The 16829-nt window shown below is 42.1% G+C and overlaps 2 protein-coding genes across 4 annotated transcripts in view; both read left to right on the top strand.

Moving 5' to 3' along the window:
• Positions 1–6554, top strand: part of trappc9 (trafficking protein particle complex subunit 9) — a 179408-nt gene extending 172854 nt beyond the window's left edge. For all 3 annotated transcript variants that reach the window (XM_054605757.1, XM_054605758.1, XM_054605756.1), the window contains 2 exons: positions 3726–3949; positions 5097–6554. In XM_054605757.1, the coding sequence (XP_054461732.1) occupies positions 3726–3949; positions 5097–5276 (404 nt within the window). In that variant the 3' untranslated portion in view covers positions 5277–6554. The remainder of the gene's footprint in view (positions 1–3725; positions 3950–5096) is intronic.
• An 8428-nt stretch (positions 6555–14982) lies between these two features.
• The window catches only part of LOC129097617 (potassium channel subfamily K member 9-like), a 34768-nt gene continuing 32921 nt past the window's right edge, over positions 14983–16829 (top strand). The window contains 2 exon segments of the mRNA XM_054606518.1: positions 14983–15189; positions 15192–15609. Coding sequence (XP_054462493.1) covers positions 14983–15189; positions 15192–15609 — 625 coding nt within the window.

Raw genomic sequence — 16829 nt, 5'->3', positions numbered from 1 at the left:
CACTGGGGTTAGATAGAAAGCCAAGTTTACTTTTTTTCTAACTGTCTAGTTTGTAATACAAACAGAAATATATTATCTGTTTCCATTCTTGTAGAAACAAGATGTGATGTATGTTGTTTGATTCTTTGTGAACCAAAAATACAGGCTTGTAGTTTAAATAAAAGAATAAATTATTCCTACATTTCTTCACTTACTATTTCCCTCCACATGCCTGAGGTATGTAACCGATACCTGTTCAGCCTCTGGAGACGCTACATTCCTGGACATAGCTATTTACCAGAGGCACTGTTGAGTTAAGAGAGCCTCCATGCAGCAGCACTACAGCACTCAGCTCTGCACAAACGCAAACACACTAGATGCTTTTAAAAAAGCCCTGTTTTGTCATGACCTTTAGCTTCCTCTCTGGAGAGATGCAAAGACGTTTGCTGAGAGTCCAGAGAGAACCGCAGCCAATCAGAAACATTGATGTTTCCAATCTTCGTCGGTTTGTTTCGCTTGAGTGTTTTTCGTAATTGACGAGTTGTCTGAAACCTGAATATTAAGCAGTGTCATCCCCTCTCATCAGTGAAAATCTTTCTTTTCAAACTAAGTATTATTACACACAATTACATGTATTTATTTTTTTTTTTAAACAGTTGCAGTTTTCCTCATCAGAGTGGGCCACCGTTTCTTCCCTCTGCTTGTTTTTTCTGCGTTCATGTTTGTTATCTAAATCAGTTGATTGCCTCAGTGCTGATCCACAATCCAGGATAGCAGAGTAGAGAAACTCAGTGGCAAAATGTTCAGGCTGTGGGTGTGTGTGACTGAGGCTCGTGTGTGTGGGAGTTCATCAGCTCATTACAGACTAACCATTCTCTTTTGTTCGCTTTAATGTGAAAGAATTTATTTCCAGTTTTAGAACCAATGTAGGCTACCTATAATTTGCCCATCTCCTAGCAACAAGACTTTGAACAAACTAAATATAACTACTTGCTTAAGTGTCACTATAGGCTCAGTGCCACCGGCTATGAAAGGATTGTGTTTTATGTGCATGTATATAAATATCTGTGTTTGTGTATGTGCATGGGTGTCTCCATGTGCCATCACTAGAGGTCTTCCAGTAAAAGCAAAAATCCATACGTTTCCATGTGCAAAGAGGTAAATTACGTGATGTTTGGACTGCAATTAAAATGGCAAAACAACTACATTTGCACTTGATGAACATCATCTCCACACCAACAGTTCAGGCAACTCAAGTTATTTTTATGTAGCCAGGTGGCTAACCCAATGTAGTTTACCCTTTCATACAATGTGGGAAATAGTAGGTAAGACTTAATTGAGACAATGAAGTTATCAAGTTTTAGTACCAATATTATTCACATTATTCAATTGAATGCAGGTGTAAATGTATGCAGAATGCATTGGTATAGGAATGCAACAATGTCTGTAGGTGCTCCGGCTTGCATTGTGATTGGATCTCAGCCAGGTGTTAACACAATAACTTTGGCACAACAAGTTCCTGCTGTCAGCTCAGCAAAAAAGCAAATGAAAAATCCCCAGGCAAAGGAAAATGAATTGGAGCCCATGCTGCAAGAATGCTAACAATCAGCATATTCTATTAGCTTGTTTTTCACCTGTGCAAAAGAAACTGAATATTCTAAGGACTCTCATATTAATTATGGTCTTTGAGCAATTGGGTCTCTATCCCTTTTGTATTCTATTGCAGCCTTTTCTACATCTGGATTGTGTCTAAGCCAACAGGAAATCTCAATCAGACATTGAAAAAGTTGAAAGGTCTATCTGCTGCGAGCATTTTGCTATTGATTTTTTGATTAAACTACAAAAACGTTGAAAAATGCAACAACAATAGTCCAGTTAGAATTTAAAAATGAAATGTTTTCTAAACTTTGAATGGATGGAGATACACAACTCTCCACAATGATAAATAACGAATGTGCTATTTTGTTCACTTTACAGGTTTTTTATGGAAATTAAAAATAATCACTACTATTATTATTGCTATCACGTGTTACTTGATCATTTATGAATGGCGGTATATAGGAGCATGTATAAACTATATGGATGCTGTACAATAACCAATCACAGTATCTCATGGCTCGTGTATAATACATGGTATAATTTGAATTATTTTATGCTTGTATCAGTATAACGCCTTATCTTTGTTACCGACTTTAAAAGATTTAGCTATAGCTTACTTTGAGGATCATGAACACTAAATAAAAGAACTCAAACTTTAATGTGGGCTTACCACAAAAGAGCATATAAGGACAACAGGCCGATTTTATATCTTTGGAATCAGAAAATATCTTATCAAAGAATATGTAAACAAACCTGACCTGAGAGTCTTTAATATCCAATACTATGGAAACGTTTCAGTCCATAGCCGACTTTCATAAAAAAAATAAAAAAAAGAATAAATAATGTAACTCTTGATAAAAGGCCAGTGTCAGCAAACTGATACTTCATTCCAAATCTAGAGAGACATTTTTTTATTAAAAAAAAACAAACTCCCCTGAGCCCCTGGTGAGTGTTGCTGGTTTCCTGTGTTGAGTGAAGTGGGTTTATAATACAGACGTGGAGCTGAATGTCACCCTCCTGTAGCTCCAGCCTCCCCGGGGCTCTCTCTCTCTCTCTCTCTCTCTCTCTCTCTCTCTCTCTCTCTCTCTCTCTCTCTCTCTCTCTCTCTCTCTCTCTCTCTCTCTCTCTCTCTCTGACTATGACAGCATGGCCCCAACCACCCACACCCACCCTCCTCACCCCCACACTCCTCCCTTCTGCTGGATGGTCTGTCTATCTTCATACCACCACCCTCGACCCCCACCCTCTTGCTGTATGCAACAGATCGGCACACCGGCGGCGCCGAACGCAGCTCGGCTCTTTCATCAGGCTGTCACGCAGGCTCAGCCGCTCTGACTCACAGTGTTTATCACAGCTGCGGGCGTGACACTAGAAAGTGTATGACAAACCGACTTGCACGCGCGCGCCTGTTTGTATGTGTAGGCCGCCGTCATTCTCGGGGAAGTCATTACTCGGGTGATCTCTTTCGGGTGCACCCCCTGAATCCCCGATGTTTGAAGTCAGACCTTCGAGGAACGTTTGGGAGCTCAGATCACTGAGCTCGTTGTTCAAAAACAAATCTTCGTGTCTCCCTTTTGCACCTTAGCCAAATAGGGGCCACATCAGCGGTGACACATTAGCACAATTGAATTGAACTCACTCAGTGTTTCTTGGTTGGTTGAGACAGGAGAGAGGGAGGTACAGCTGTGGGAGAAGAGAGGAATGTACTTCAGGGTGAAGTGTGTGTGTGTGTGTGTGTGCGGCACGTTGGGATTGTTCCAACAACCTCGCCCGTCCTTTCTTACCAGAAATAAGTCATGCATGATGAGATTAACAGGAGGGAATCTAGTGTAATACCCACAGCTCCAACACTCTCCACTGATGTCAATAAAATGTATTTTAGGACAAACAAAGCCCATTGATCCTCCATCAGAAACCGCATGATAGGCCATTAATGGTCGGGTCGGGTTTTGATGAATACAAATGAAAGGGAGATTGGATGGGAGTCCTGTGAATGAGGGTGGAGATTTAAATGTTGGCTTGAAAAGGTCTTAATTCTTGCTTCTGACAAAGTCTTCAGAGTTCCATTTTTGCTCAGAAATGTTGGACAAAAGAGCCGTCCCCTCCGGTTCCTGCTAATCCCCTTCCCTTTTGTGGTCTGTTTCCAGATGTGCTGGTGAATGGGAAGCCATGTGACTGCGATGTCATTGCCGACTGTAAAGCGGGTGACGCTGTGACCCTGGAGGTACAGCTGACCAATCGGAGCAAGAACTCAGTGGGACCCCTGGCTCTGACTGTGGTGCCATATCAGGACTTCCAGAACGGAGTCCAGAACTACGATTTGGGGGACGCGGTCACCTTCATCGGCTCCAACACCTTCTACATTGACACGGTCAGTGGGGACTAGAGTACAATACAGATGTCATAGCGTCATTTTAACTGTTTATTTATGTTCAGCATTTGTCATCAATTATAACATGTTTTACATTATAACAAATGTGTTTGACGATATTATCATTCACTATAACTACATTATAGGATTAAATGTTTAAATACTCCTCAAAGATGCTAAATACTTAAAGTAAAGTGTTGCTGCAATATGGCCACCAGCAGTAAAAAGCAATAGAATGGCTTTACTTTTCACGCATAATGTTTTAAACAGAGCTTTAAAAGCACATTCAAGTGTCTTGCATAATTTAGTCCAAATAAACCAAACAATGAATATTTGATTCAACTGATGACCGGGCTCTCTGCATATTTAAGTATTTGGAACACCATGATCTCATGCATAACAACAACAAAAAATCCTTCTAAATGTGTAAATTAGTTGTTTGTTTTAACCTTTCTTTCGCATACTTGCTGAGTTTCATGGTTTCCTACAGTCTTGTAATTATGGCTGCTTTTATTTTATTCCAAATTAACATAGAATTGTGTTTTGTTGCAGTGCAGACTATAGCATACACAGTGAGGTACCTCTGCGAAGAGTACAGGCAGACATGGCTTTTGCTTTGTTGGATTACATAACTCAAGCATGTTTCAAGTCACTGTAAAATGTGACTTCAAAACTTGAAGTAAACTTGAAATAAATCCTTACTAGAGCATGCTAAGTAAAATAGGCTAAAGGTATGGTCCTTTAAAGGTCATGGCTGCAATCTTTAAATAAAAAGGCCCTAATCAGAGAGGGGATCCTGGAAGGGAGCCTTTCTCTGTAACACCTTCTTACTCCTGATGTTGAACAAGCTGGAAGCGATTAAAAGCGGCATGGCTGATGCCAAAACAAAAAGCTTACAGCCTTAAAAAGCAGATGAAAGCACAAATTCTATTCCTGAATGTCCAAAACAGCTTCATTTTGGGAGTTGTTCTCAAACGAAGGGGGAAACACTGCACTTTTCTGTACTTTTTTTTTATCAAAGCCACAGTGGGCTTCAAACCTTCTCCCCTGCTGGCTTCACTGGCTGACAGTGAGCCGGGTTCTTTACGGAACTACTGAAAGGTGACTTCTAGTGATTCTTACTGCTGTCTGTCTTTGCCGTCACCAGGTTAAACCCAAAGAAGTCTCTGTCTGTGTCGGGGCCCTGCTCTTCCTCTACACTGGAGATTTCTACCTTAATATAAAGTTCCAGGACGACAGTGCTGGACGAGAGCTTCCTTTAGCCTGGTTCACTCTGCCCAGTGTCCACATCCGAGCCCTGGACGCTCAGCTGCAGGCCGGGGCCTAAAGGGCTCATTTTAGCTCTGAGAAGTATGGGGGTGGGGAGTTCTGTTGATTTTGTTCTCTGTAAATACAATATTCTTGCAAATTGAATCACATGTAAATATCATTTTGTTAAAGGTTAAGGCATGTGTACAGTCTAGGGCAAGTGTACAAAGTCACACGGACACACCCCTGCACACGGCCGGTGCATATGTTGCTATCTAGCTAATGATACAGCTAACATCTGTACAGTTGGCTGTTTGGGGTGATTAGAAACCAGACGCTTTATTTTTCTTAATGGATACTTCTTAAAGGCTCGGACCTTAATCATTTCCTTTCAGTGGAATCAATGCAATCAGTTGACTCACTTGTGGAGAGGAAGTTAATTTGCCTTTTGCGTTGAGTTTGACAGATGAATTCTCACTACTGACAAATAGCAAACGGCATTGAAAACACTGAACTTTGAATATTTCTTTTCCTACAATGGCAAAAGCATGATCCAGCCTACTCTGCATTTGATTGGCTTACCCTTTTACCCTAACCAAGCTCTCTTCTCATGCTTAAAGCTACCAATTCAACCAACGAAGGGTACTAGCCAATCAGAGGCAGAGTAGGCGGGGTCATGCCTTTGCCAGAGTAGCATTAAACATTTTGCAGACGGAAAGTCCGAAATGCAAAAAAAAAAAATGAACATGGTGCAACTAGTTGTGTTGCACCATGTGACGGTCCGTGTTCTCCACACAAGAGTAGCAGTTCGGTTTGAAAGGTCAATGTGAGACAGGACAGATGCAACAATCGCGCTTACTTGAATTAATGTGTTTTTACGGTTTTGCACTGGTTTAGCTAGCTAGCTTGCTAACTGCTAGTTAGCTAAACGCTAGCTAGCTAGACTAGTCGCAACGAATGGTAGCCAGGGAATGAAATGCAAGTAGTCAGTATGTTACCAAGCTTCTAGCACCAACTTGATTGATATCATCGTCACACTCTTTAACATATTCTGCAGTTCGATTTTTGAATCACAATGCCATTTATTCAGGAGAGTATTTTGTTACCTTGTAATTTGAATTACAAAATATCTACTGAAGACTAAGAGATGTTAGTGTGCAGAAAACCACAAAGTCCCGATTGAAGAAGACGAGCTACAAACCAACACTGGAAATGTGATCAGCCAGAATCTATAGCTAGTGATGCACACATAAGATATATTTATTTGTGCCACCACACTGAATCACTGATGAACCTGACTGTCTTAGATTAGCCTTTCATTATGTGAGACATATAATTGTTGTAAATAAACGTTAAAAGAAGCAACATGTGTTTATTTTGTCCTTATTCCAACTCTTCTTATTTGTCCGTCCCAACTATTACAGCACTGTGTCCATCTTCCTTTTTCTGCCTGTTGAAATGACCTTTATCACATTTTGGGAAGCTCAAGTCTGACATTCACATACACCAAAATCCATAAACAGTGATTATCGGGGAAAACATTGCCGACTAATAATCATTTGTAACATTTATTTAGGGTGACCGAGCAACTCGCTGTGTTCCAGAGAAACCTCACCGTTCACCACCAACACGTATCGTTTTGCTCAAACATCAGTACAAATTCAAATACTCACCGTAGTCCATTATTATACTGTGCTGTCTTATACACTGGGAGTTAACCAGTAAACCCACACCTCTACTAATGTACTGATGGGAAAAGTGTCACTCATTATCCACCTGGGAACCTGAATCAGTCAGTAACAATCTTGCTTCTCCAACGTCTCCAACGTTAGGTTACCACAGGCTCCAGCAGTAGCTCATACAGTAGGAGTGTTGTAAACTGTCACTGCAGGCCCTTCCTCCACCCCCTCACTGGTGGACCAGATGTGACCTGGGTGATGAGGAGATGCTGGGGGAATATTAGCCTTGTCAGGGATAAAATGTCTTGGGGGGGGGGAGGTGCGGGAGGACCACAAACCTTACACCAGGAATGATTTTATATTAATGTGAATTCAATGTTACTCTGTATGCTACAAAAATAACTGAATTTCTGATTTGAGAGGCATCGCATCCTTCTAAAAACATGATAAATGACGAATATGTATTTCTCATAAGCAGTTCAGTGATATAACAGCGTTTCCACTCGTCATTAGTTTACATATGTGAATAATACATCATAGAATCCACAGAGTGATTGGTTATGCATACAACGTAAACAATTCCAAAGTCATGACCTCCACGCTTATTAATTTGTTTATCTATGTATTTATTTGATTAAGAATAGAGTGTGAATGTGTGTGTGTGTGAGCTGGCTTTGAAAAGTTATAAATTAAAGGCAGCTCTGAGCGCAGCGATAGAACTGGTTTGTGTTGATGTGAGCACAGTGCAGTCTGCATGAACTCGCTAGACGTATGCAAGTTCTATCCTCGGCATATTGTTTACTGACCCTTATAACTGTCTTCTTCGGTAAAGGTAACTCGAGTTCATAAGCCTAAATTACAAAGCAGGGCAGCAATTAAGAGAGTGCTTTTCTCACTCATCGAAGCATAGATTCACCTTGTACACATAATTAAATCCTGGGGTCTGGCATGGACAGCTGGAAGTATAAGAAACTAAACCATATACAGCAGCAGGTAAGAACTCAACATTTGACGTTTTTCCTTGCTTAGAGAATCATAGACTCACCGGTTGATAAAGATTACTGTACTTGACTATTTCCCTCAAACTACTTTTGCTCAACTAGATTATTTGATGGCTTGAGTCATTATTTATTTTGCAGATTATGAGTTTACGTTCAATATTTGGAACTAAATAGGTGTGACTGAAGACGCAAGTTTGAGATTTAAAAAATGGTGGGTTTTGTCCTCCCCCAATTCCCCAAAAAATGAGAAAAGCCCCCCAAAAAATGTGAATGGGACCCTAAATAGTACAGCAAAGTGAAAGGCAACAAAACAGAACAACTTCCATACAAAGTAAACTCAGTGACACAAAACACAATAACTGAGACAGCTACAAATAAACACTCACAGACAGTTTGCTAATGGCTAATTATAAACAATGATATTTATTTTATAGCCAGATAAGCTGCCAAAGTGCTCAACATGATCTCATCCCTTCTCGTCATATTTTGCTGCTTAGGAAGAAGCTTTAATGATGCTGTCGGGAAGCCTTTTGTGTCGTATCTTGAAGCAGGAAGTTAACATAACGTAATAATCACTCTCAACGGACACGAACGGCCGTACTCTGGGTGAAAGTCCTGCGTTTGTATTTCCTGATAACCCATTTCACCCCCCTGCCCTTTAAGGACTTTCTCGTGGTTAAATACAACATCTGTTGTTCCGTGTCTGATTATGACACGGATGTGTTTACATTGGAGTGAGTTCAAAGCCCTCGTACAAACACTGAAGGGTAACTTGTGCGTTGGAATCAAGACGCCAATGGCCACTCTCCAAATGCCAACGCCCTGGGGGTGAAATGCCGGTCCCTACATTTCCTATAGTGCAACTGACCTTCTCTGCATGGTAATGACATGGATGCATGGCACCATTTTAGAGTCAGCTATCCAGTTCCTTTAATGCTTGCATTGTTAAATGCTCTTGTCTTTTAAATTCCATGCTCAATGCTGGCTTTCAGTATTTGCCAAAAATGGAGCCAGATAACCCTGATGACATCAGCAGGGGATCATTTCTTCTCCACAGAAGAATGTAAACCAGTGAAATCCTCCTTCAACTGAAATTTAGAATGCAAGACTTGTATCTCAGTATTGTAAACTTAACTTTTGAGAACTTTTTATAAAACCTATTTTACCTTTAGAGCAGCTTTAATCTTGTGCATAAAGTTTTTATGTAAGACGTTCATGAGTAGAAAAACAGCGTCGTATAAAGAGCTGACCTCCCGAGAACGGAGGACATCTACAAGAGACTGAGCATCTTGTCTCAAGTTTAAATGAGGTTTCTTATCAGAAAATCACCAGCACATTATTAGCCACCAACCTTCATTACCTTGCAGCAAACCTGTAATTCTGATCGCAATCAGCCTAACAATCATCCATCAATCTGTGCTGATGCATTTCCTCCCCACCTGATATTAGGGTAGTTACAACAGTGGGGAAAAACGAGTTGTTTGAGAGCAAACGAGCCTTTCATTTAGTGGCGAGGCGATCTCCACGGATCGCAGCAGAAAGACATTACCGTGTGTCACTCTGCATGAAAACGTTCATGCAAATTAATCTGCAAGGAGCCAGAGTTCAATTAAATCCCTTTCGGTATTGAGTGGAAAGTCACGTCCAATCATATATATATCTGCAACCTTGATGTGTAAATGATCTCAGGAGTGGAGAGATGTAGGGGTTGTTGGGGGGGATTATGGTGTGTGCTGAAGAAAGGTGAGTTTTTTGACACCTGCACTGCTCTTTCATTGTCACGCCTGTAGCACTGGCAGAGAAACGCACAGCTACCCTCACCCGCTGCATGTTTACTGATCCACCGTGACGCTCTGACTTAATTACTACGCTATCTGCTGCGGCACATGAGCTTCTTAATATCAAATAAACCTAGCCTGAACTGAAAAAACGTGACTGCAGCTTACAGTATGCAAGAATTTTCTTCACAGTTAAAGTCCCCTTGAAATTAAAAAAAAAAATTTCACCTTGCTCACTTACTAAAATGAATCTTGCAATTCCATTTATGAGCTTTTTCTCGTGCTTTCAGTTGCATCTCATGGTCCTCATCCTCAGTTATCACATGAGCAAAGTTCCATAAGTTAATGATGTTGGGCTGTTTCAAATTGTCACAGCAATCATACTAGTGCAGAAAAAGCTAGATCTCTTTTTTTTAAAAATATTTTCCTCTTGCTTCAATTCTGCCTCTAGACACACACACGTGTGAAGAAGATTGGTCGACTAGTCGAGATGTTTATGTTTCCTTTAGCCACTTGTTAGCTACCGACCTTTTTAAAGTCCTGAAAAAGCCTCAAAATTCACAAATGGGTTATTGACTGACGCATTTTTATATCATAGATCAAAACGTAAAAATCTCTTAAGCTTGAGTTTACCATGGACCTTATTTCAGGCATTAAACCAACAACTCATTCAAAAAAACCTGTTGAATGTAAGACGTAGGAACCTGGAAGTGTAAAAATGCTAACTAATTCCTGGATTTTGGAACTGTGTGTCCAAAACTATTATTATTATTATTATTATTATTATTATTATTATTATTATTATTATTATTATTATTATTATTATTATTATTATTATTATGTGTGTCCAAAATCATAAGTGTTGCACACGATTTGGATCTCTGGGAAGTTAGAACCAAAAACTACCCGTGTGCAATTACCACTTATTGTGATGTTCAAGACTGTACCTTTAAAATCACAAAGGATCATTCAAGTTGCGATTACTGAATTCTGCATGTGTTGACTTTGCTGATTTCTATTGTTTGCTGTGAAGCCATACATCTTAGACACCGTGTTAGTGATGCTGGTATGGATGCGTGGATGATGTATGATGCCTTGCCACACAACACGCAGTGCAAATGAGTTGGAAGACAAGGATTTATCTCCAGGCTGTGGCTCCTATTTTCAGTTTGTGCTGGCACGACTTGAACAGAGAAGCACTCGGCTGTCAGTCACTTAATCCAGCTGGGCTGAAGCTCCAGCTTCCCTCATTCATCACTCCTAATTGTGCATGTCTGATGTCTCCGCTGTCATTTTAGATCATACGTAGAGAAGTTCTGCCGACATGCAGCCTTCTGAGGAGATGTATCTGTGTCTGTGCAGAGCTGTGTGATGAGCACAGAGATCGTACTGTAAGTTCTGTGTCATTACCATGGAGACTAATCCAAGCAGTTGCCATTATTAAACTTATCTCTCTGAGCTTCTCCAGAAATGCATTAGGAGTTCTGTAGGTGGGCTGAGCGGGCACTTGAGATGTGAGAAAGGGGAGCTAAATATAGAGCGAGTACATATCCAGACGCTGTTGATTGGTGGAGCTGTTTCGACTCTTAAATTGCTGCATAATGAAACACTGCGGTTGACGTTTCGACTGCTGCACGCACTCAACTTCTTACCGAGATCAGGCTTGTTTCTGTGTGTGTGTGTGTGTTTATTGTGTGTTTTCATGGAGAATACGGACGATTTGCAGGAGTTCGTTTGAAGACTAAAATGAATCTGACAGGAAAACAAGGAATCCCTGAAGTCGTTTGTGGGCGAACCTTTTTAAAGCTGACGGAAGCGGACATGACATCAGTGTGTATAAAACAAAACGCAGCACATTAGTGATTCACAAGTTGGTAAAAGCTTTTGCATTATGGTTTTCTTATCGCTCAGTTCTCTCAGGAGGAAGGTTTTGTTTCCTTCCATTCAAATTTTTGATCTGGAAAAAAAAAAGCAGTAAAAAAAAAAGCAGACCTCACTTAAATAACCCAAACAGATTCACTATCTTCTTTTTTCTCATAAAATGTCAACAATCCTCTCAATATCAGACTGGAGGACTATCAGTCTTTTTCTTGGTAAAAAGTAGCTACATAGTTTCAGCCTAGTCCAGGATATTATTTTATGGATTTATTCTCTAATTATCTACCAGTGGAAGTGAGAAAAGTAGCAGAGCATTTGCATTTGGTCAAAGGGGTCAAGGGCTGTGGAGACTGGTCACTGGCGTATAGTATTGTTCCAGAGCTGATGTTATTTCAAGTGTTCACTGGTACTTTATGTAAAGAGTATTGAATTCTCCCTTTCATCCGTGAATTATGAATGAGTCTTAGAGCTTTTCTCTACAACTATGAAGAAACTCAACCTCAGTCAAGAGAATCTTCATAGTTGTAGAGAATCTATTTGCATCAAATGTCGACCTCAAGGAAAGAAAAAAAAAGAGTACTCTTGTTTTTCATTCACATATGAATCATTTCAAGGATAGATTTTTTTATTATGATATAAGGAGTTTTGCTGCCTGATTATTATTATTAAAATGCCACAGTAATTTCAGATCACTAATTATTAATGATCAATTATACCAATGATACCACAGAGTCTTGGAATGATATCCAATCAACCCTTCAGTCCACAACATGAATCCACATCACTCACAGTCGAACCCAATTTAATCTTAACAACCAGTCGTGCACCTGTTATCGGGGAAACATTGAACGCTGTGTTAATCACAAGGAGGAACATGCATGAAATAAGTCTCCATCAGTATTTGGCTCCAGTGCATGCTGGGAGGTTAATTTCTGCCTTCCTTTTGAAGCTACTGGAATTTAAACTCATGCAAACTCTTCATTTCAGCTCTTGTTCAAATTTAGACTATTTCAATAAAAAGATTCTATTCAACAGGAGCAGCATTGCTGTACGTTTACTGTGTAACGTGGAGGGAATGAAGGCCTCAAAAAGGGCTTTTGGGGTCCTTATGGGGCCTCAGGACTAGATCACAATCAGGTGTGACCATAAGGCCCTTATTACTCCAGCTCAGGTTGTACAGACACTTTTGCATTGAAGTGAACCTGAAGCCTGTAGACCCCCTTCAGGGTCTGGGTGGTAATCCAGCCTTGTTTTCAGGGTGAGCTGTTTATATTCATTCCTCCCTGTTGCATGTATCTTCAAAGTGTGTGTACCATAACTCTGACAGCATTGTGTGCAGCCCTGCATCAGGAGCTTTGACTTCAGCACGTCGGACAGCGCAGCAGCCTGTGCAGCTGAGCACCAATGTGACCATCTGAGTCGAAGTAAACACTCTCTGTGTCCATATAATGAGGAGGAGGAGGAGTGGTCAATGTGGGAGGTCGTGCGCTATGGAGAAACAGTGTGTGTGTGTGTGTGTGTGTGTGTGTGTGTGTGTGTGTGTGTGTGTGTGTGTGTGTGTGTGTGTGTGTGTGTGTGTGTGTGTGTGTGTGTGTGTGTGTGTGTGTGTGTGTGTGTGTGTGTGGAGAAACAGTGTGTCAGTTTTCCAAGCCTGAGCAGATACTCCAGGGCCAGACATTTGGATGAATGGTGACAGTTGGAGAGAGAGAAGAGGAACCCAGAGACGGGCGGAGCGACGCCCACCGACCAGAGTCTGGAGCCAAATGTGGAGCCTTCAAAATGCAAGCAGTTCGTGACACTCACCGTTAACTCAGAGGTCCCCCCCCCACCACCCAAACATATATATTTTTTCCTTTCTCATTTTTAATTTTCTTTTAAATTTCAAAAGCAGATTAAACTCCTCAGCCAGCAGCAGGAGGTTTGGATGTGGGGAGAGGAGGAGATGTGAGGAGGTTTGGATGTGAGGAGGGTTTGGAGGTTTGGATGTGAGGAGGTTTGGATGTGAGGAGGGAGGTTTGGATGTGTTCAGAGGAGGTTTGGATGTGAGGAGAGGAGGTTTGGATGTGAGGAGGAGGGTTTGGATGTGGAGGAGGAGGTTTGGATGTGAGGAGAGGAGGTTTGGATGTGTTCAGAGAGGTTTGGATGTGAGGAGAGGAGGTTTGGATGTGAGGAGGTTTGGATGTGAGGAGAGGAGGTTTGGATGTGTTCAGAGGAGGTTTGGATGTGAGGAGAGGAGGTTTGGATGTGTTCAGAGGAGGTTTGGATGTGAGGAGAGGAGGAGAGGAGGTTTGGATGTGCGCAGAGGAGGTTTGGATGTGAGGAGAGGAGGTTTGGATGTGTTGAGAGGAGGTTTGGATGTGAGGAGAGGAGGTTTGGATGTGAGGAGGTTTGGATGTGAGGAGAGGAGGTTTGGATGTGAGGAGAGGAGGTGAGGAGGTTTGGATGTGTTCAGAGGAGGTTTGGATGTGAGGAGAGGAGGAGAGGAGGTTTGGATGTGAGGAGAGGAGGAGAGGAGGTTTGGATGTGCACAGAGGAGGTTTGGATGTGCAGAGAGGAGGGAGGTTTGGATGTGAGAGGGAGGTTTGGATGTGAGGAGAGGAGGTTTGGATGTGCACAGAGGAGGTTTGGATGTGCACAGAGGAGGTTTGGATGTGAGGAGAGGAGGTTTGGATGTGAGGAGAGGAGGTTTGGATGTGCGCAGAGGAGCATGTGTGCCGCTGCGGGCACGGAGCGCGCTCCAGCCTCTTATGAATCCTGCTTCTTCCAGCTCTAAAGTATTTCCAATTCTTTCTTATCTTCAACACAATTCAAGACATCAGTCTGGGGGAGGGACTCTTCTTTGCCATGGAACCTGTTGTCGACGATGATTTGTTGCGTGTTTTGGAATATTTCTTTTTTGTTTTATTCCTCTAACAAGTGATGAGTTGATGAAGGGATGAAGTGAAAAGGAGGGGAATGATTGATCTGTACGTGGAGAGAGGGACATTGCTCGGCTAGATGTTCCCCTGCGTTACTCTCTGTAACGTTACTCCTCGTCTCATCCACGACTCAGCACATTTCTGATGAGGATGTCCGCTGTTTGCGAGGAAGATTTAAGGATTTCACAGACACTGGATTTCTTTGGTGTATGGGGGGGGGGAATGGATGCTAAAAATAGCCCGCATGCTGATGAGGTTACAATGAACAGGTTGGTGTTGAGCTGAAACTTAAAAAAGAAAAAAAAGGCATGAGGGAAGATGTCTTGTTATAGGACATTTTAAAATCTCAGCAAAGACAAAGTGGAGCGTTAAAGAAGGGAAAAAAAGAGATCTGTAACCCGGTTGATTATTTGATTGGACGAATTTATTCACATCAGTATAGTTCACTTGAAGGGGGAACAAAAAAAAAAAAAAAAAAAAAAAAAAAAAAAAAAAAAGAGACCAACAGGCGATATTGGACGCTGCTTGTTGATGGCACTGCGCACCGGGAGGACTTGCTTTGGGCAGCTCTTGCGCAGGGTCTTTCGGCTGCAGGGCTCCTGGTCCAGGCGATCCAGCAGTCTCCTGTGTCTCTCCGCGAACCAGGAGCAGGATCTGGGAGTCTGTCAACGGGATCACTACAAGGTGGGGGCTTTCCACTCCTCCGGCATCCACCGACCCACCACCACCACCACCACCACCACCGCCACCGGAGGAGCGCACCTTTCTGCGCCTCCGCCTCCCGGCGCTGTCCGCACGGCTTCCCCGACGCCTGCTGCGCCTTCCCGGGGACTCCGAGGGGACATGAGCCCCTCGGTCGCCGGTTCCTGTTGGCCATGAAGCGGCAAAACGTGCGGACCTTGTCCCTGATCGTTTGCACGTTTACCTACCTGCTGGTCGGGGCCGCAGTCTTTGACGCCCTGGAGTCCGACTTCGAGATGCGAGAGAAGGAGCAGCTGGAGACGGAGGAGAAGCGTCTCCAGGGGAAATACAACATCAGCGAGGAGGATTACCGCAAACTGGAGAGCATCATCATGGAGGCAGAGCCGCACAGAGCCGGGGTGCAGTGGAAATTCGCAGGGTCATTTTACTTTGCCATCACGGTTATAACCACCATAGGTAAGTTTGGGGTGTTTTTTTCTCTCTCTTGTGGTGAGTCCCAGTCCTCTAAAAAGAAAACCAGTATAACCTGAGCAACCCATCACCAGTACAGAAGACCTTTTTTTTTTCTGCATTTGTTTATATACTATTGTTCTTATGAGGTGATGTGCGACTGATATCTTGCCACTCAAAAATGAAATAGTAATGTTGCTATAGTTAAAAAAAAAAACAATGATTGTATGAATAAAATATTTTATAAAAAGAAAAATGTATACAGAAACAGAAACAGAAACCCATGTGTCGGTGTATCACTGTTTACGTGGTTTATTATGAGGAATATATATATATATTTTCATCTAGAGAGCGGTGTCAACACACATCTCCACTGCAGCCACCAGTCTGGAGATAAAGTTTTAAAAAGCAACATGTTGCAATAGTCTCTCGGGAGTTGGATTTGGATGGATCTCTCAAACACACACACACAGAGGTTATTGGGATTAATGCTTTTCTGTGAACCACCTCTTGAGGATGACGTAGCAGACTGTTTAAACACACATATCATCTAAACATTCAACTTTGGACTGTGCGTCACCGAGATGCAGCTCCAAAAAAAGTGTGACAGAGAATATTAAGGAGTTCAGGGTGTTAGGGACGCAGTGATGTCTGACTTTGAGCCGGTGCAGAGAGGGGCACATGGAGCTTGTGCAGGGAGGATGACGAGGCTGTGTGAGCCGGACCGGGTGGTGCTTTCAGGTGGTGCTGAAGGGACAGCTCCTCTTCAGCTCCTCTTCAACTCGGAGGAGAGTTCAGCTCAAGTGTGAATCTGACAGCTCCTTTCAGCTGATCCTGGTTCACTGTAGTGACACTAAATGTGGTGTTTTGATCAAGATGGAGAGCTATGATGAAGAGAACTACAATACCTCTGTCAGGACGAATCAATCCAGCTTTCATGAATGCATTCATTTCTTATGATCCTCCCCTAAAAGGAGACATGTATTACATCAGTTTGACGCGACCAAGCATTTGCGTCACACAGATGTATTTCTAGCGGAGGGGTACACTGAGTTTATCTTTGTTTCATTTCCACAAGCAAAGCCACATTTTTTTCTGAATTTTAATCAACACAACACTGAATGAAGCTTTGGTCATTTAGGTTGGAGTTAATTGAATTAATTCAAAATGTGCACTACCTAAAAAACAAACAAAAAAACCAAGTTAACAGTCCACCTTTCAATCAG

This window comes from Anoplopoma fimbria, chromosome 10 (genome assembly GCF_027596085.1).
Source record: "Anoplopoma fimbria isolate UVic2021 breed Golden Eagle Sablefish chromosome 10, Afim_UVic_2022, whole genome shotgun sequence".
Lineage (NCBI taxonomy): Eukaryota > Metazoa > Chordata > Actinopteri > Perciformes > Anoplopomatidae > Anoplopoma > Anoplopoma fimbria.
The sequence above is the reverse complement of the archived record's forward strand: the minus strand, read 5'-3'. Positions and strand labels throughout refer to the sequence as shown.